The 20,878-nt window shown below is 46.9% G+C and overlaps 1 protein-coding gene across 3 annotated transcripts in view; it reads left to right on the top strand.

The window, feature by feature from the left end:
- SMC1B (structural maintenance of chromosomes 1B) overlaps positions 1-20,878 on the top strand; it is a 2,760,606-nt gene that overhangs the window by 521,784 nt on the left and 2,217,944 nt on the right. For all 3 annotated transcript variants that reach the window (XM_078673832.1, XM_078673834.1, XM_078673833.1), the window contains exon 5: positions 16,343-16,581. In XM_078673832.1, the coding sequence (XP_078529958.1) occupies positions 16,343-16,581 (239 nt within the window). The remainder of the gene's footprint in view (positions 1-16,342; positions 16,582-20,878) is intronic.

A 20,878-nucleotide genomic window follows, 5' to 3' on the forward strand; every position in this document is an offset into this window, starting at 1 on the left:
AGAGAGAAACGTTGGTCAGCTATTGAGAGGGAGGCCTTTGCTGTGGTTTGGGCCCTGAAGAAGTTGAGGCCATACTTGTTTGGTACTCACTTCAAGATTCAGACCGACCATAAGCCCCTCTTATGGCTAAATCAAATGAAGGGTGAAAACCCCAAACTTCTTAGGTGGTCCATTTCCCTACAGGGGATGGACTTTTACAGTGGAGCACCGCCCAGGAACTGACCATGGTAATGCAGATGGTCTCTCCAGGTACTTCCACTTAGAACAAGAAGACTCACCTGTTCAAGGTTAGTTTAATGTCCCTAAGTTTGGGGGGGGGGGTTATGTAGGAGAGTGGGGTCTGCAATCCCATGGCCACCCCAGATTTTTGCTTTTTGCTTCACTGGTTTACGACTTTCCCTGGCTGTGGGCCTGCTAATCAGACCCACAGCCTAGCTGTTCTCTCTCTAAATTGACAAGCATGTACCTTAGGTGCATTTACCAATTGGTACTGGGCCACCTTATCAGTCCCTGTACAGTATACCTTAGGTATCCGGGGCATAGGTGTACCCAGGGCCTACCAGGGGCTGCAGCATGTATTATGCCACCCCTGGCTGGCCACCCAAATCCGACACAACTGGCTGCACGACAGCTGGGGCAAGGTGGTGTAATCACCCTTTGCTTTAGATATAGTATTCCTATATCTAACCCTAAAATGGACACATATATTCCTATCAGACACTCCTATAGCAGGCCTTATCATCCTGAAGGCAGAGTGCTTGGAATTATGTGAGATGGTGCTCTGGCATGAGCTGAGCCCGTTTGCAGCTTGCGGAACCAAGTCCTTATAGCTGTTCCATGATAACGCTATACCATATACTCTTTAAGTGCATTATAATCCTCGCAGTTAAATGCTAACTTTGGCATAGCATTATCAAAACATGTCGAGTAAGGTTTCTTACAAATTGGAATACTAACCCCTCGCCAATTCTGGCGACGGGGTTAGCATTCCACCCTTCTAGAGGGACACGACATGTCTGTAACTGTGAACCCCGGTTAAAGTTAACTCGAGCCTCAGCATCACAAAATGGATGCTGCCACCACAGACACAAGTCTGACCTCCTGCTGCTGGGAGTCCTTCCAGCAAGGGAGGCTCAGACAAAGGGTTTCCTGCCTTGGGAGGTGCTTGCACCACCCCAGACAGGATTTTGTGTATTAGGTAGGCCAAGGCTGAAAGGAATGAGACATGCCTGGGGCACACAAGGTGCCCTGTGCATACACCGGTTCCAACCAGTTGCTGGGGCACTCCAGCCCCAGCTCTGGCGGGAAACTGGACAAAGGATAGGGGGTGTAGCCACCCCCCTTCCTGGTCCCACCCAGGGGAGGGACCTAGTCGTAGTGCAGCCCCCTTTAGCTGAAAAAAGGTAGGAGCTGGTCCCATTCCAAGTTAGATTACTCTTGACAACTTCCACGAAGAACTCTTGACCTTCGACCTCCTGGACACCAGAAGACTGAAGAATCTCCCCTATGGTCAGGGAGTGACCATCCTGCTTCGCAGGCACCATCAAGCTCCTGTGCGGTTTGCTGCAAAGTCCTTCCATCCCGGAATCCGACGACCCAGCTCGACAAGACCCGGACCTCCAGACCTCTCTGACCTCTCCCACATCCACAGCACAGCTGGGACCCGTGGGTGCGACGAGCAACGTGGAGATGGCCATCTTGAAGAAACCTGCGCAGCGCTTCCAGCACGACCTCTGAGGGTTCCTCGAGTGAGTGCATTGGGGACTGAGAAGCCCCACACCGACGCAGCTCCTGCACCAAAGACCAGCCCCCCAGCATCCCCGTGATCTGCGTGGGGCCCTTTTGCCTGGTTGCTGCCCTTCCTGTTGTCTGGTCACTTGCCGGCTGGCTTGTGCCCTCTGAGACGACGACCCGAAGATTTCGACACTGCTAGTCTGGTCCCCCAGACTGGCCCTTGCTCCCTTGTGAAAGAGGAGCACCCCGGACCCTCCTGGTCCCCACAAGACGCCATCTTTGTTCCACCGCGTGGCTTGCATTAGCCAAGGCCTGTTGTCCAGATCGACGATCCGACACCGCCAACAGCAGCAGACTACGTGGGACAGCTCGTGCCTCCAGCCTGGTCGTGAAGAACAGCTCCTGGTCCGCGCAGCTACAGAGAGAAGCGACCCTTCCTTCACCTGAACGCGGCGACAGCCCCTGGTTCCCTCCTGGTTCCAGCACCGTCACTGGCTAGTGACCAAGACTCTGTCCCCTTCCTTTTCAGGACTTCCTTCTTCCTAGTTCCATCCTTGGAACTACCGGACTCCTCCATCTGGCTGCCTGCCAGCAACTTCTTGTTTCAGGCATCACCGGGATCATCGCAGCAAACCCGACACTACTTCAACCCTATGCACCCGCAGCCTGTGGGTTAGGTAACTAAAAAAAAAAGCGATCCTCCAGCCTCTGTGCCCTAAGTATGCCACTTGCTGTAAACAAAATTGGAGCTTACCAGGGGAAACTTTATGGCCATTTGCAGCTAGGAATTCTAGTACTAGTAGTGATGCTTCAGCACATGCTGCATCAGATCTGGCCGTAATGAGGATATCATCAACATATTGTAGTATGGCTCTATCCGTGGGCATTTGAACAGTATCTAGTTGTCTTTTTAATGCTTGGCTATATACGCTTGGACTCTCTGTGAAACCTTGAGGAGCTCTTGTGAATTGGAAACTTCGTCCTTGTAAGGAGAAGCCAAAAAGGTATTGACTGTCTGGGTGAATAGGTATGCTAAAGAATGCGTTTTTCAAGTCAATGACTGAAAAATGCGTTGCTTCCGCATCTATGGCTGTGAGTAGGGTGGAGATGTCTGGAACCACAGGGTGTTGTGGAATGACACATTTATTTAGCTCTCTCAAATCCACCACTAGTCTGTAGACAGGTGGTGTTCCTGGTTCCACTTTTTTATGGACTGGTAAAACAGGGGAATTGCAAATGTTAGAAGTTGTTTCCTTAATCACACCTGACTGTATTAGGTCCTGAATAATCAACATTAATGCTTGTTCAGCCTGAGGTGGAATTTTGTATTGCCTTATGCGTGGTAGTTGGGCTCCCTCTTTCAGTGTAACCTTGTGAGGTGTTATTTCCATACATCCTACTGTGGTGGAATCAGTGGCCCACAGGGTGTGTGTCAAATCTTTCAAACGCTCATCTAATTCTCTACTTGTGTAGTGGCCGTTGAAATCTCGCAGAAATAGTCAGACATCTGTAGGTGAGCAAACAATGACAGCTCCTAATTCTTTCAATGTTTTTATACCAAGCAAGTTTTCTGGACATGATTTTGTCAATATAAGATCTGTAGTTGTCGTGAGGGGACCAACCTGCAAGGGCAGTGGTTTTGACATGGCGTTTGTCACAGGTTGTCCCGAGAAACCCAGAGAAATACTTTTTGAACCCGAGAGAGGAGCCTCTGGGACCTCTTGATGGCTTATTGTTGTTTTACAGTGTCTAGTAGAAATTTCCTATCCTCCCCAAGAAGTCGGTCCTCTATAAATGGACCTGTCTGATCTACTGTAATGGGGATTAGGGGCAGTTTGTCATCTTCTCTCTCTGGGCAACATCATGAGAAATCTGGGTAATATTCAGTGTAGGCGCTGTCTATAATATTCATTTGGGCCATTTGTGTTGTCAGTGGAACTGAAGGTGTTGAACTGTCTAGGGAACCATTCTGTTTTGGCTGATATGGGCGTGGCTGGGTCTTACCAGTAGCCAAATTGTGCTTTAAGACTGGGCAATCTTTAACGAAGTGTCCCATCTTCTTGCAATAATTACAAGTGCTTTTTATATTTGTCTGGCTACTTGGTGTCTGTTGACGCTGGGGTGCAGTTTGGGCTACTAATGCTTTCATCTTTGTGTCTTTCATGCGTTTCTTATCATTTTCTTCTTCATCCCTAATGCGATTCTGGTGATATTGTAGCATTTGTAACACCTGTGGAGGTGTATGTGCTTGCCAGGTACTTTCTACTTTTAGTACTCTGTCCTTAATGGCTGGCAAGGCGTTATCTACTAATTTGGAAACAAACAGATGCGGGTAAGCTTCACTTGTCGGCGTAAGGCCGCTATTTACAGCAAAACATTTTTCAAGTCTGGTGTAATAATCTCCTATGTCTTCACCATGTTTCTGTTTGCAGGAGGAAATGGCATCCCAGTCCTCCTTTTTCACTGTTAGTAACTGTGGTAGCACCTTTAAAATAGTGCCAGGAAGTGCTTTTAGTCTGTCTCCTATACCTTGACCTGCTACTCTAGTATTTTCATCATTCTGAAGTTCAGTCCATCTAATGTGTTCACCTGCTACTTCCCAATCCTTTTCTCTTAGTTTGTCATATATACCTGATGGCAACAATAATTTCAGAATTGCTGTGATATCAGAAAGAGTATATGTTCCCATCATTAATACATCTCCTAATTCCTTAAAGAATCCAGCAGGATCTTTTGAGTGGGAGGGAACCATCTCTTTCATCCTTAGTAACTCAAGTTTTGTCAAGGGTACATAAATGAAGACGCGTTGTAGCGCTCCATTTGTGTCAGTTCTGGGGTGGACCTCTCTCATGGGGAACTGACCTGTTTGAGGAAGTCTATTAGTTGATCCACACGTATTATGGGGAGATCTATATCCAGTCACTTTCTGGTATTTCTGTCTGAAATCTATAAATGTGTTGAGAAAAACTGAACTATTGTGGAGGAACATGTTATCAGCGCAGTCAGACAGAAAATCTTCGAGTCTTGGATCATGTTTAAAATGAGTGTCATTGAGTGTGATGAGATGTTGTACCATGTAGAGACTTGCTAATCTTTGATGTGAGCGTGGTAATGCTAGAAAAAGCTGGGCTATGAGATCATTGTCATATATCTTATATTGAGAGAAGGCAGAGGATGTTGAATTACTGGAACCTCATATGGAGGTGGAGTATCTAAGAGAAAATTGGTGAAAGTATCCTCTGGTAGTGGGGCTGTAGGCTGTGCTGATGCAATGTTAAGGTTTTCAGGTGCAGATGGCAATACAGGATAAAAACCAGTAGAAATGGCTGATTGTTCCCTTTTATTCCTTTCACTAACTACTTCTTTCCCTATTTCTTGTAACTGTTCTTTCTTGGCCTGCTCTGACATTCTCTTACCCTTTTCAACTTTATGCAATTCCTTCTGTTGCCTCCTATGGGCTTCTTTTCTCCATAACTCTACTGAGTCACTCTGTGACTGGCGGACTCTCTTTTTCTTCCATAACTGTTCCTCTAATTTTATAATACATTCCATGTCAAAAGTACCATTTTCAGGCCAGCTATATCTGTGTTCTAGGTCTTTAGTATAATCCACCCATAAATCACAATAAATAATTGCACCGTCACCATGTTTTGCATACATGAAGTGTCCTGGAATACTCCTTTTGGTTGCCATCTTACGTATTTTCGAGAAAATAGGCATGATGGCAAGACTTTCAAAGATTTTAGAAGTGAGAAAAACACAAACAGAACAAATATCTTTACCGTACCCACGAAAGAGGTGAGTCCGTCTTTTATACTAGTTTAGTAGTCCTCACAAAATAAGTGAGAAACTCACAAAAACATGCATCTTTACCGTGCCCACAAGGTAGTGAGTCCGTCTTTTATACTAGTTTTAGTAGTCCTCACCAAAGATAGGTGAGAAACCAACAAAACGCGTATCTTTACCGCCCCCACAAAAGCTGTGGGTTCGTCTTTATACTTTTCAGCAGTACTCACCGAAAAATAACTGGAAGGCCTCTTGAAGATTTTGGAAAAACGCGGCGCGCAGTTTCAAGGTGGGATTTGTAGAACCTCGGACTCGTCTGCTTCGGAGGTTGGGCTTTGGTTCAGGACGTTCCGCTATTTCCTCACCGCCTCGTGTGGATGCTGGGCTGCAGTCGGTCCCCCTCTTCGCCTCGAGGGAGTTAGCGGGAATTCCCCGCGTTGTGCACTTTTGAAGTCCGTCAACGGTCAGGAGGGGACAGTACTGGGTCCAATATCGCCGGCGCGTGGGGGAAAGGGAATGTCCCTGTTCCGGGCGCCAATTAATATGGTAAATTAAATTTACTTATTACCTCATTTCTGAATTTCTATGCTTAATAAATCATAATTTCTTGTCAATGCAAAGCGAGGAGTCCGTGGTGCTCAAATGAAGGAGGAGGAGACCAATAACTCGAGTTAAGGGGAGCGCTTCCAGCACCAAGCGGGCACAGGAGCAATCTCTCAAGTCCCTCTCTTGAAGTGGGGTCTGTTTATTTTCAACAGCAGGACATTTATACAGTCTTGGTCACGAGGCAAAATAGAGGAACAAACAGGTCATGGCAGATAGAGGAACAAAGATCAGCAAGAGGAGCAGATTGTGAAGAAATGGGGGCGTGTCTTAGGCTTCGTGAGGGGACTTGCGATGTGAAATAGTCTGACAGTGGAAGGGTGAGGCTTCCTCATTTGGGGTTTGTGCTCGTGCTTCATGTCAAAAAGAGGAACTATCTTGTGTAAAACAGAGACCATCTGCTCTCTGGCTTGCAGTAACTAATTCTTAAAACAGGAACTATCTTCTGGTTCTGGGTATTGGCTGAAGCACAGGAAAGGGTGGTCAATGAACTAAGATGCCAGGTGCAGGGTGTCTTACAGTTAAGAACAGGAACTATCTGCTGTTGGTTCCCAGAATTGGCAGAACCACAGAAATGTGTGTGTTCACAGTGTACAATCTTGTGCTTCCTCTATTAGTTGGTGTGGTTTCAGGGCCTAACCTCGTGCTTCCTCTTTCAGTTGGGGGTGGTCACAGGGCAGTTGGTGTGACAGGCTGAGTTACCAACAATGGACAGGATGTGGCTGAGTCTCTGGCACAACTGGGGGAAGGCACACAGGCAGGCTTCTTGGAATTGGCTCGAACACAAGGAGCAGGGGGTTGTGCAAGATTCAATGGGGATGTGAAGGACAGTTTTCAGACAAGTTGCTGAGAGCATGTCACACACAAAATGGGTGTTTGTCTGAGAAAAATGTCTGTCAGGCAGAAACAGGGAAATGATGGGGCACAATTGTCAATTTTATTTCCACAATTTCTGAATCGGTAAATACCGAATCGTTAAGATTCGGTATTTACCGATTCTGTTAATACCGATTCGGTAATGCCCATTGATTCCTATGGGCATTGAAGCCCATAGGAATCAATGGGCAATACGTTCGGTAAATACCGATTCCAGCAAGGGTGCAGGGGGTGTCACTTTGACACCTTCTAGCACCCCAAATACAGGCATGTGCGCCATGTGGCACACAGACATGCCCTAAGGGCATGTCTGTCTGTCACATGGCATAGGTGTGCATGCCCAGATGGGCATGCACACCTGAATTCGGTATTTTACCACACAATAGGATTGTGTGGTAAAATACCGAATTCTGAACGCCTGTATCACTGTAAACAGTGCTACCTACATCTTGGATTTACCGAATCGGTAAAATTACCGAATCGGTATTTTACAGATTTGGTAATTTTACCGATTCGGTAAATTTACCGAATCTGTAAAATGATGCCCCTACATCACAAATACCCATTTACCGGTCGGTAACAGCCTAAATCGGCCGTTACCGGTCAGTAAATGGCCTCCTACATCTGGCCCTAAGTCTCTTCCATCCAGCTTCAGGAATGTCAATAATACACTTGTACTAGCTGGGAAAACAAGGCGTGGGGCATACAGAATGGATGTAACAGGCCTGCAACACACACACTGGATAACACACACATCATGCACGTCCATGCAGACCACCTAGACAAAGTGCACACAAATATGCTTGGGATGTTAGCGCTGGGATCTAGTTAAGCACATAGAAGCAGATCTTTAGAAGAGTAACCTAGTACGCTCCCATTTCCGTGACACAGATAAAAAAGGCGTAGGCACAACTATGAATTTACATAACCGGGTACACTGCCACCATCGCTCTGTGCTGCCCCCCCAGGACAGGTCCTCGTGCTCACTCTTGTTAAGGCTTCTTAGCACACACCAGATTAATGTGAGGCTAGTGCCAAAATCAGCATACCAGATACTCACATTCGGGCACTTAGGGCAGCGGAACACAATTTTACACCATGCAGGGGACTTTTTTGTTCCATCAGTCCCATATTCTTTGCATAATGTGGAGCCTTGGTTCTGCCTTTTTGCCACTTTATTGTTCAGTTGCTGCAATTGTTCTATTCTTATGCTGACCTGCTGGAACTAGTTTGGTCCTGTTGCAGTGCACACAAAGTTTTTTCCCTTTGTATTAACTCAATTGGTATCATTTTTTTTTTTACTGTTTTTATTGCATTTTTTCAAAACCAGCACAAAATATCATGATATGCATAATGCCAAATATGCTGACGTAGTACTGTTATGCAGCAAACGTAACAAAAATAGTGATGATAAAAGTGACTTGAAAATGATAGAGGAAAGGTGAAAACTAAAACAGCGCACAATTAAACTCATAGTGCAGGTACATGCTATAATAGCACTAGTAACATTAGTACTGTGCAATTGGCTATCAGTAATAATAATCATTAATGCAAGAAGGGGACCCATCAATCCGTACGCTCTAGATGAAGCAGCAAATAGGAGCGGAGTGGTTGCCAAATGTTTTTGGGTCTGGAGGCTGGAGGTAATAGAGACGCTAAGACATCACTGGTGGGATCCCAATACATCTAGTCTTTCAACCAGTCTTTCACCCTTGGAGCTGTAATTCCGCCCCAATGTAAGGCAATTTATCTTTTGGCTAACAATAATGCTATTGCAGTGAAGCGCCTAATCGCAGCGGCAGAACATACCCAGCAGCGGTGAGGGTGTAAGTACAGTCTCAACCATTGGGCCCAAATGTTCTAAAACGGCTTCCCAGAATGCCAGGACAGCAGGGCAATTCCATGGTACATGAATGAAGTCGGCAAACTCTGCTGCACATCTTTGGCAATCGTCTGGCTAAGAACGGTCCATCTTGGCTAGCAGCATGTGACGTAAGCTCTATGGAGATATTTAAAATGTAAAAGCGTATTCCTATAATTATTAGAGACATAGCGCATCTGCTCACAGCAGTAGCTCCATACCTTGTCGACTAAGGGCTGCATTAGGTCCCGTTCCCAGGCCGCAGGTGCAGACCCCACTCCCCGTCTGTCGAAGAGATTGTGCAAGTTGGTATAGTCTGAAGACTAGGTATGTGCTGTCAGGTGATGTAATTATTGTAGTGAGGGGTGTAAGTTCAGGGTCTTCGCCGCTAAGGGGCGCAGCGCCACGACCAACAAGTTCCGCTTCTTGTGCACAAGGAAACGGTCCAGCTCGGACAAACCACGGTCCTCCTCCAGGTCCGCCACCGAGTGCACAGGGCCGCCTCCATTGGCTACCGGTGGCCAGGCGGATTGAGTTTAAAGCTCTCTGCTTTGCCTTCAAGATTTTGAAGCGTGCCACTCCAGGAATCTTGGCCGACCTGCTGCTACCATATGTACCTACTCTCCAACTCCGTCCCTTTGGGCAAAACTTGGTAGGAGTTCCTCGGGTAAGGAGGGTACGCGCGGGGGGGACGCTTGTTTCATACTATGGCGGCAAAACTCTGGAACTTGCTTCCAGTACAGATCCGCAGTTTGAACAACTATCTAGCTTTCCGGAAGTCAGTCAAAACACACCTCTTTCCGCTGTTGTAGACCTTTCTGTCTAACCTCTGTTTGGTTCTTACTTCTGTTAGCGCCGGGACGCCTCTTTGCTGGGGCAGCTGTCGCGCTCTATAAAATGTTATAACATAACAGACCGTCCTTGAACAAGTCCCCTCCAATGTGGAGTCGGCAGCGAGCGAGTACGCGTTGTTAATTTCTCAACAGTCGGAGGCAGCCATGGGGTGCCCGATAGGGGAAGATGAGGAGAGTACAAACGTTCGGCCCCTAAATATCTGCAAAATCGTCCCCAAGCCCAGCTTGTGGTTTGTAACGTATGAATCTCAGCAGGGTCTGAGTGTGTTCAGGTTTTAAAAATTGCAATTGCTCATCTGGATGATACCAATAGTAAGCATAGTGTGTCTGTGCCACTAAATAATATAAGTAGAAGTCAGGAACTTTGAACCCACCCCGTTCAAAAGGCTGAATAAGTGTCCGCCATTCGACCCGCCTTTTTCCCGCCCAAAGCAATCGCGTCAGCATGCTTTGGAGTGTATCGAAGAAGACTACTGTTAGTGTGATCGGAATGTTCAAGTACAAATATAAAAAATTAGGCAAAACCACCTTCTTAATAACGGCGATCCGGCCAGCCTCAGACAACGCAAGTGCTATCCAGCGATCTATTTGCCCCGCTAGATGGTCTATGGCTGGGCCATAATTTAGGCAGATGACCTCCGAAGCAGTACGATGTAGCACCACGCCAAGATATTTATGTGGGTCATCGCACCATTGGATGGGAAAGTCCAGTAAAAATGGGAGGGTGGCGTCAGTTGAAGGAAACACTTCCGATTTAGCCCAGTTGATGACCAGGCCAGAGAAGCTCCAAAGCGGATCACCTCATGTATTAGAGGAGAAAGATTAGTGGCGTGCTCTCGAACGAATAAAAGGATGTTGTCCCATATAAAAAGAGGCCAGAAGGGGACCCTGATGGAAACCTATTCCCCGCTGGAAGTGACGCTATAATGAACAATAGGGGTGACAGTGGGCATCCTTTTCTGGTGCCTCGGGATAAGGAGAATTGGTCCGATAACCCACCGTTAATGCTGAGCCACGCAACTGGGTTGGTGTATAATAGACGTACTAGGGATTGAAAGTTCTGCGGAAAGCCGAGTTTTGTGAGTGCAGCCTGGAGAAAGTCCCATTCTAGGGACTCAAATGATTTTTCAGCATCAAGTAATATCACAGTGGCAGGAAGAGAGGGGTTGTTTTGGTTAATAACGGCGTACAGCGTGCACAAGTTTATTGAGGTCAAGCGACCCGGTACAAAGCCTGAGGAGAAATGACCTGGCGTATGATAAGGGATATTCTCGTCGCCAGGACTTTGGCCAGTATCTTGTAATCTTCGTTTAATAATGACAGCGGTCTATAAGACACAAAGTTATCAGGCAGTTTACTCGGTTTAAGTAGTGTTAAAATTGCCTCTCGCATGGTAAGAGGTAGTTTGCCCGACTCTAGCGCCTCTGCATAGACCTCCAGAAGATCCGGAATTAGTATTAATTTGTACGTTTTATAGAACATGCCAGTAAGGCCATCGTGCTGGGGGCACGGTAACCGTCCAGCCTTTTAATAGCTTCTTCGTTCTCGTCCGCACCAGTAGACGAAGCCAGAAAGTCCTGCTGACCCTTTTCAATCCACACCATCACAATTTCATTCAAATATTCGGAGAGGGCTTTGCCGGTCGGTGGAGAGCATGGCACCGTCCTCAGTCTGGAGCTGAGTAACGTACGTGCTAGGGAGTGAGCAGGCGGGTTAGAGTGCGCCCCGGTCTCTCGCCTTCTTCATACACTTGTGCACAAGCATACTTTCCCAAATAATTGGTCTCACCAAGCAACAGATCCTGGAAATCACTTAAGAGGCCTGTGGGCCAATGTAGCAGAGGATGGAGTGTGTGTGGGGGGGGGGGGGAGGCGGCAGCGCCAGCCGGTATATGGGCATCCAGGTCCCGCAGTTCGCGCTCAACTGCATCAAGGTCCAGACAAATCGTACGTAATACTCCTGCCTGTTTGGCTATGCAGACACCACTAAAGTAAACCTTAAAGGCCTCCCATAGGGTGGCATAGCGCTGCACATAACCCACGTTGTTGAGGAAATAGTCTACTATTGCATCTTGCACTTCGCTCTTGAAGACAGTGTCTAATAATGCCTCGGATGGGAAACACCAGGATCTAAAGGTATGCGCAACTGCAGGGAGGGTAAATGAAAGTAGTACTGGCGAATGGTCAGATAGGGTTCGAGGTAAGTGAGTCACTTCTTTTAATGTGATTAAGAAATCCGGGGTTGTGTACCACCTATCTAAACAGGACCAGGTGCCATGTGGTGCAGAGTATAACAAAACTCCCTTATCTACTGGGGGGAGATTTCAGGCATCAGACAACTAATGCGTGAGTAATAAAGTTTCCAGTTCCGCCTGAGAGTTTGGCTTTGTAATGTGGCCTGCACCAGTAGCGCCTACGTTAGTCTGTTACGTGGGATTAAAATCGCCCCCCATGTATGATAGTCAATTGTTGTTGCATACATGTGCCTGGAGATACTAGAAAAGAAGTCACGGGTATCAATATTAGGGGCGTAAACGTTAATGAGGAGTATTTGTTTTGCGTCCATACATCCAGCCACCAGTAGAAAGCGCCCTTCTGAGTCAGCAGTCACTGATTGGGTCACAAAGGGGATCGCTATATGAATAAGTATGCAAACTCCCCGGGAATAAGTGCTATAGTTAGAAAAGAATCTATTGTCCCCCGAGGAAGTTGCGAAACGATTGTCTGAGTTTGGAGCATAATGGGTCTGTTGTAAGAAAGCAATGTGTATTTTGTGCCTCGCCAGATAGGCCATTACCTGCCGTCCCATACGGGGTTTGACAGCCCCCTCACAATCCATGTACGTATTTAAGTTCCAGCCCCTCAGGGCCACCACCAGTATCCCTCACGGTAGACAGAAAATATATGGGCTGACACCCCACTGCAATTAGTTCTAAACATTTCGCCAATGAACATAGGCACTGCCTGCACTGTGCAAACAAGAGAAAACAAATAAATCCACGAACCCCTCCCCACCACCCCCCTCCCACATCGCATAAGCACCCAATCTGGATCCGGTGAATCCCAACACATCTTCAAAAAACCCAAAGGGAGAACACAACAAGAATTAGGAGATCTCCTGAGGGGTAGCAACGCCCCGAGCGGGCCACATAGCATGATAGTCATTATACGCAAATATACATGTTACTGCATCCGGCAAGAGTTAAAACAGTAGCTATAATGTCCCTAGGAATAGCGAACAATGAAGAAGGAAATCTTGCCGCTGACTCTGTGAAGTGTCAGTGGATCTGTATCCAGTAGGACCATAAAGGTGATGAGGGTAGTCTGTTCCAGTCGTCCGCTAGTGGTGACGTAGCCGAGGATCACTTCCCCCGGCGATGGGCCTCTGCTGGACTGGCGACACTTCCAAAACTCCACCGCATTTGTGAGGCTGTCGAAAACAGGTTTTGCCATCAATTTGCACACAAAGGCACACTGAAAAGAGCATTGCATAGCGAATGTTTGCATTTCTCAGGGTTCGCTTAATGTCCTGAAATTTGTGCCTGGCTTTCTGCACCATTGGTGTGAAATCAGTGTAAATAGATAACGACATTCCCTGAAATTGCAGGTCGCCCCCCTCTCTGGCTCTTCTGAGAGTGGCGTTGTTGTCTCGATAACTAAGCAATCTCGCTATGATGAGGCGCGGGGTCACCGGGGCTGGTTTAAGGGCCAGAGACCTATGAGCATGTTCCGCTGCATATGTGGACGAGAAACAGTCGCAGCCACATAGCTCAGTCAGCAGGCGCTCCACACATGCCTCCATAGGGCCCATGCTGGTCGTCTCTGCCACACCGGCAATCCGGAGGTTGTTGTGTCGCGTCCTCTCCTCCAAATCCTCTGCCTTGGTTGCCGTTGTCTTCGCGGGGGCGCTCCGTGCGATCCAAGCTCTTGGCCATTGCTGCTTGTGCGTCTTCGACATCCGAGATTCACTTTTCTGCAGTATCTATGCGGGCCTAGTGCTGCTCTACTCGGCCATGCATGGTGTCTTACTCGGCCATGCATGGTGTCTATCCGAGCACCCAACTCATCAAAGCGCACATCTATGGCCTTGAAGCCAGACCGCAACTCCGCCACGATGGCTCCAGTGCCCTCCAGTGGAGATTGTCCGGGTAGCTGTGAGTCCGCACGGTCCGGTGGATCGCCCCTGGCTACGTCCTCTCCACTCTCCCACCTGGGGGTCTTGGCAGTCCAAATGAAAGTTGATGCTGTTTGGGGTCCTCGCGACCCATGATCAGCGAGACTGGCACCAAAAATGCAAGTATGAGAGTGGGAGAGATAGTCACCAGTATAGCGTGGGGTGAAGCCGGGGAATGACTCCACAGTCAGCACGGGGGCCTGAGAGGGACACCAGCCACACCAACCTCCTACAATGTAGCCGCGTTCTAGTTAGTCCAACAGGTCATGTGCACCAGAACCAGCCTAATGGATTCTCATTTGGGCAGAAGAAATAAAGGGACTGAGGCAAGTGGGGCCTCAGTCCGTCGTTATTGACGCCGGTGCCCGCATGAGGCGGCCACCCTTCCAAGACTGTCCCCGGCGAGATGTCCCCACTGCCCCATTTGGGACCTCTGCCCACTCTTGTGCACAGAACAGTCTGTGACATTCAATCACAATGTCTACCACACCATTATGATCAGTTGCCAACAGCCATTAGCTATGTAACTTCCTGTTTATGAGGGCTGTTAACGGCATACTTTTTGGTTTCACCCCTATTACCATGCCAACCCAAGTAGAGCACCTCGCACAGGTCCCTACCCAAGAAAACATACCAGAACTGCCAGAGATAAGAAAATGAGAAACATGTTGTTGCAGTGCTATTGACTTTCGACACTACAACATGTTCATTATTTTTTTAATATAATTGGGTGCACAGTTCCTTCCTCGACTGTGTTGTTTTTATGATTAAAGGGTCTTTCTTTCCATCTGCCCTAGTGGTAGACCAAAGGACGCCACTCAAGTGCATTTGTATAGCTAAAATAACATCAGATCATATGCAAAGTGAATGTTTCATTCCAGTTCTGAAATGCCTTAACAGATGCGAACATGAAATCAAGGAGAAGGCCTCTTGGAGCTCATATGTCATCCGAGGGTTTCAGGACTCATCTGAACAGTGTTAACACCTCTTATTAGCTGAACTGCACACTCAGGGCATACTACTACAAATGAGGCCCTTTCTTTAGGGCCACCCTCCACTCCATTGCATTAAAATTCCCCTCAGATTCTTGTAGGAATTTGTCACTTTCTTTTAGTCACCTGTACATACAGTGGTGAAGATATCATCAGGTGGTGGAGCAGTTGAGTGGGTAAGATGAGCAAATCAGATGAAAGAAGTGGCTGGTAAAGGTGGACAAGGGAAATGTAGGGGTAGGAATACTGGGACGGCGACTAAAAGTGACTTGGGAAAGCTGGTTTGAGCCTAATGCAAGCTCTGAAAGCGAGTGGGTTCGTGGGTGATCCTGCTCACGCCATCTATCTCGTGGACTCAGAATATGAGCCAGGGAAAAAAACTTGCCTTACACCCTGATCCTGGGGTGACTATGCTGATACTGCTACTACAACTCTTATCTACAAGCGTGATCATACTATTTGTTATTTGGAGCCCTGACGAAGTTCCTACTGTGAAAAGGAACGAAAAGCGTTGGATGATGACTGATTTTTATGATCAATAATTTTCAATAAAAGATGATGAACTGATACTGGCAATATTGACTCTTTTTCTGGTGCACCTTCCTCTTAGCGTATATGGGTTGCGGATGGTGAATGGGCAAAAGGAGGACTGTGGATGGGGCCATCAATGAATATGATTAGATAGCAATGGGAGGAGTAAAGGGTGTCGGAATAACTAATTCAATGATCAGGAGAAACTAAATGAGTTCAAAAGCCTATTCCATCCTATTAATGTCTTAACACATTTTAATGTACCCACATAGTTGTACGCAGTAAAGACACGCATTGTCTGCTTCTATTTTGTGAATCCCTAAGCAGGAAATTGCATACCCTTCAAAATTAGAGAGCCACACTTCTCCGAGGGGGAATCCGGGTTGGCAACTGGCCATGACAGTGTAATGCAGTGCTCCCCAAACATGCTATGCACAGGGGAGGTGGATGGTAACCTCACATAACGTGTGCACATGGGAATTTCGTCAGAGATGCTTACAAGCTTGAAGGAAAAGAGATGTGCTGTCATTTCTCAGTATGCCAGACATATGCTACTCCAGTAACATGTGCAGGAAGGTGTTCTAAGCATGTACCCATTCCCGCCGTTAGCCTCTTCCCTCACAGACTTCACAGTCGGGAGATGTACAGATGAATGGAAAGGAAGATATAGCCTTAGATCAAAGTAGACCAGTCTCTAGACAGATCTGGGAGCGATGGTGAAATGTAATCTTCTATTCCAAATATTCCATTTATGCTAGAAAGTCATTCATTTTTTTGTGGAACACTGTCCCATTCATGTCAATCAATAGAGAAAGATTTGCTGTAGGTTTACATTCAACTTTAAGATTTTTCCTTATTGTGCAAGGCAGAATTGTTCTTTATTGTACAAGACTTGTTCTTTGGAATTCACTCTGGTTTGTTGCTCTTTTTAGGCAGAACGTTATCAGATACTACTCAACGAGCTGAAAGAAAGCAAGATAACGTTGCAACTCTTTCGTCTTTATTACAACGAAAAGAACATTGACTTGCTTAACAGTACTTTAAATGAAAAAAATATGAGTCTGAATACCCATAGAAATCGCCTTTCTGTGGCTGAAGAAGCTTTTAAGTCAAAAAAGAAAGACCTTGGAAAACTAAGCAGAGAACAACAACAAATTGAGAAAGAAGTCAAGTAAGTTTTTTGTCCTAATATATAGAAAACTAGGTTTTTTCATTAATCATCCCTAATAGAATGTGATTTCGGGTGTGAAGTGTATTAGTAGGTAGTTGTTTTAACAGAGCGTGAAGTTCCGGAAGTGATATTTTTGCTACCAGTGATAATACGATATGTGATATCATCTGAATGAATGAAAGTTTTGTAGTGTGTGGCTGCTACTCAACAAGGGCTTACAGGTATCAGAAGGTTAGAAAGCTAAAAATGTTCATTTAGAAAGCTCCCTATCATTCATGAGGGTATTTTGGTACTGAGCTGGTGTGTGTGCCTAGCCGTGCTTATGGTAGGTTGGCTAATTGAAAAGCCAGGTCTTCAGCTTTTTGCAAAATACAATAAGAGAGGAGGAGGCTGGTATGTGGAGTCGGAGGCCATTCCACGCTTTAGGAGTGATGTAAGAGAACACTTGTTCCTGTGATCTGTTTCTGTTCGTGCATGAGGTGTGTGCGATTATGGCTTCTGTGGAGCGGAGGTGGTTGGTGGAAGGAGATGGAACTCTTTAAGTCGGTCGGCCTAAGTAGTGTAGTGCCTTGTATGTGTATTTGTGTAAGAAGCTTGAAGTGAACACTTTTGTGTATGGGAGGACAGTGAGCTGAGGCGTGGTGTAGTGTGAATTCTGTGTGAGAGGTTGGGGGTGAATCTGGCTGATGAGTTCTGGATTTTTTGTAGTCTTCTAGTGAGTTACTTGGTGAACCTGGCATAGAGGGTTTGCCTTAGTTCAACTTTCTGGGGACTAGGGTGTGAGTAACAGTTTTTGTTGCTAAGGAGCCATTTTAAGATCTTCTTGAGCTTCTTCAGGTAGAGAAGCAGGATGCAGTGACTGCGTTTTCTTGTGCAATCATGTCTAATTTGCTGTTCAATCAATCAATCAAGGATTTATAGATTGCGCTACTCACCCGTGAGGGCCTCAAGGCGTTGGGGGGGTGGGGAGGAGGTGCAGCTCCGGATCAGTCGAAGAGCCAGGTCTTGAGTCTTGAGGTATGCAGAGTAGGGGAGCATCTGATGTTGACTGGGAGCTCTTTCCATGCCTTTGCTGTTGATGATTATTCTGAGGTAGCTGGAATGGGCTCTAGGTGTGGGTCCAAGTTTGACTGGCCACAAGTTGGAGTCCCATGGTGCGGTATTCTTGCTGAAGATCACTACTTCTGTCTTGGTGTTGAGCTTGAGACAGTTGTTTTTCATCCACTTAATGACTTTGGTCATTCAAGCAGTGAACTTGTAACTTGTGTTGGGGGCCTTGTCTGAGAGGGAGTTGCTTATTGTCTGCGTAGGAAAAGATATTCATGTCATGTGCATGGATGACAGTAGAGGGTTCACACATGCGTTGAAGAGGGTGGGACTGAACATGATCCTTGAGGCACTCCGCAGATGAGTTTACAGGCTTTTGAGGAGTAAGGTGCCACACTGAGAGTTCTGCTGTGCTCTTTTAAGGAGCAGATCCAGCTGAGAATGAGTCCTTAGGTGCCAATCTTGTGCAGGTGCCTGATGAGGATAGGGTGTGAGACGGTGTCAAATGGTACACATGTTAAACCTGAGACGGGTCGGGGACAATCGGTATTTGCCCGGCGGTATTGCCTCTGTGACCCTCTAGTTATTTAATCAATGAAGAGGCAGGCGCTGGAGACTGGAAAGCAGGAAACAAGGTTTTTTTATTCTCTCCGGAGGAGAACACAACAAAACGGGCAGAAGGTATCGTTCTGAGGTGCTCTAGCTACATTTCTGAGGCCTGGCCTCTTATACACTGTTTTATGACTTTATTGCAGATTACATATTCATGTTAAAGCTTTGATGTATGGAAAAGACATTCCCGGAACTCCCCTTTGGGCCCGTTCCCACACACATTTACAGTTGAAGTCCCCACCCTAGTCACAACAGGTGATGAGTATCGCGCAGCTGGATATTCCGCCGATTCACGGAATGTGGGGGGTTTGATCGGATCTCATGGAGTGGGGGCTTTGATCAACCCGGGGATCCTTTGGTGGGGGGAAGCTTTCTATTGTACGGGGAGGGGCAAGGAATGGTATCGGCAGAGCTGGGTGTCGGCCTGGGAACGGGGAAGACAAACGGGCACACGGGGAAAAAAGGGGGTTTGCATCTAAGGGCCGGGGATCGTGAAAGGGAAGAAGGGAGGTGTCGCGCTGGGAACAGGATGAGGGCCCGGGGCAGAGCGGCGCCGAAGAGGGGTTTATGATTCAAGGCAGGTGCAAGCAGGGGGTTGGTCAGCGTGCAGGCTTAGTGAGGGCGAAGGGCTATATCAGGGGCCAGCGGCATGCAAAAGGGTTCGCTCTGATCAGGGCATCTTAAAATGGCGGGTGCGCACGACAAAAGTGTGGCATCAGGGGAAGAGGCAAGATGGCGCAGATAATGTTCACCAAACCGTACTCATTTTCAACAGTCCTCCCTTTAACATATTCAAGACATCTTGCTGGTTCATTTTCTACTCGGTTCTATTGTGGTGGGCATGAGAAAGAAGACGGTAGGAACCCTAGATGAAAAGAGTTGTAAACAATACATTTTAACATTTCTAGTTTTAGGAGGTGGACCTATTTGATAAACTTTGATCAATTTGTTTTAGCAGGAAAGTCATAGAAATGTAATACAAAAAACGATTCTGTAGCGAGAGCAGCAAGTACATTTCATAACGTGAACTGGTAGGTTATTACATATATCAGATTCGGATTGGAGCATGATCAATACAATGCCGGCTGGGAGAGAAATGAGGCATAGCAGAAACGGTGATTGAGGATGTCAAATGTTCGAAGTTAACGAGTTCTCATTATTCTTTGTTGTCTTTCGTTGGCGCTGTGGAGCACCGGCGGTGGAGCTACAAGTCCAGCTCTATTCTAAGTTCTGCGTTGCAGGGCACGACCCTTTCCTCGCGTTTCTGGTCGGAAAGGTCCTTTTCGCCCTGTGTCCTTTGAGGTGATTGTCAGAAAGTTCAGATGGAAGAAGAGCGTACAAAACAGTCCATAGGGTAGGTCGGAGAAAAAGGGGGATGGAGCAAGGCCAAATTAGGAACAAACTAGGGGGGACGAGAGACTTCAGATGGGCGGGCTCATGACCGAGTCTGGAGAGCGGGGACCTTTCGGCACACATTCGAACATAGAGCGGGGGCATCAGTTTAGCCCTTTCTTCTCACTTTGCTGGAGGTAGTGCCTCGTCCTGTAGCTCTGTTCTGTCGCGGTCTCGCCTTGGCCCATGTCGTAGGTGTTCCATAGTCTGCAGTCAGGCCTCGTGCTCCCACATCCGGTCCTTCTCTCTCCTGACAGCCGTACCCTTAAACAAGTTTGAAAAGACAGTCTTTAGAGAATTTGCAGAGGAAGGAAGTCACAAAAGTCTATTTCTCTCCCAGCTTCAGATAGAAATGAAAACGTCCGTTATTTTAGGGTTCACAACTAACATATAAATGACCGATGACGGGCCTGTTGGAGGTATTATGGCTTTCCTTCATAATTATTTATTACAGTTTCGACAGTTTATCTGATGGAGACCCACCTTCGTAAGACGGGCTTGACAAAGTTATGCCGTTCTCTAGGGCTTTATATTTACCAAGGGTACTGTGTGCTATCGACATGGTACTAAACAGATATTTTGCTGAGGGACGAACATAGGCTAAACAGTTCTTTTTATCAATGCGTCCTGGTTCATTTCAACGACTTCTTCACTTTGGTCTAGTCTTTTAACCTTGTAAAACATCATTCTGGTTCCTACGTAGCTTCCTACGGCCTGAGTACTTAATCAGAAAAGACAGGGGTTTTATGGGAGACAACTAGGGACATAGAAACTTGTGGTAAGGGCGTAAATCGACCCATTCCTCACAACCGGGAATGAGGGGTAGTTTCATAACTCCAGTTTGGAGCGGCTGATACAGGGGATGTAACAGGGGGGATCATTTTTCCTGCTTGGGTATTGTGACAATTCGGGGCGGGGAGGGTCGCGTATTCTGAGGTCCTTGTTTTATACCATAGGAGCCGTTGACATGTAGTTCCCTTATTACGGGCCAGATTAGGGAACCTCTGTCGTCTTACCTGTCCTTTCCCTTCCGGCCCAACCTCGGTTCATTGACTTCTAGCGGAAAAGGAGAGGTAATGACACGGTCTCAGTGTGATTGCATTAAAGACAAGTTTTTGTGCAAATACTGACGGTATTTGAAGCCAAATAGGTGGTGCGCTAGGGGTGGCAGTCTGCCAATTTCGGGGCTAATCGCTCGGAAGAGTGGGAGTGCAAAAATAGAAGGAGAGAGAGAGAGAGAGAGAGA

This window comes from Lissotriton helveticus, chromosome 1_1, assembly GCF_964261635.1.
Source record: "Lissotriton helveticus chromosome 1_1, aLisHel1.1, whole genome shotgun sequence".
In the NCBI taxonomy this organism is placed as follows: domain Eukaryota; kingdom Metazoa; phylum Chordata; class Amphibia; order Caudata; family Salamandridae; genus Lissotriton; species Lissotriton helveticus.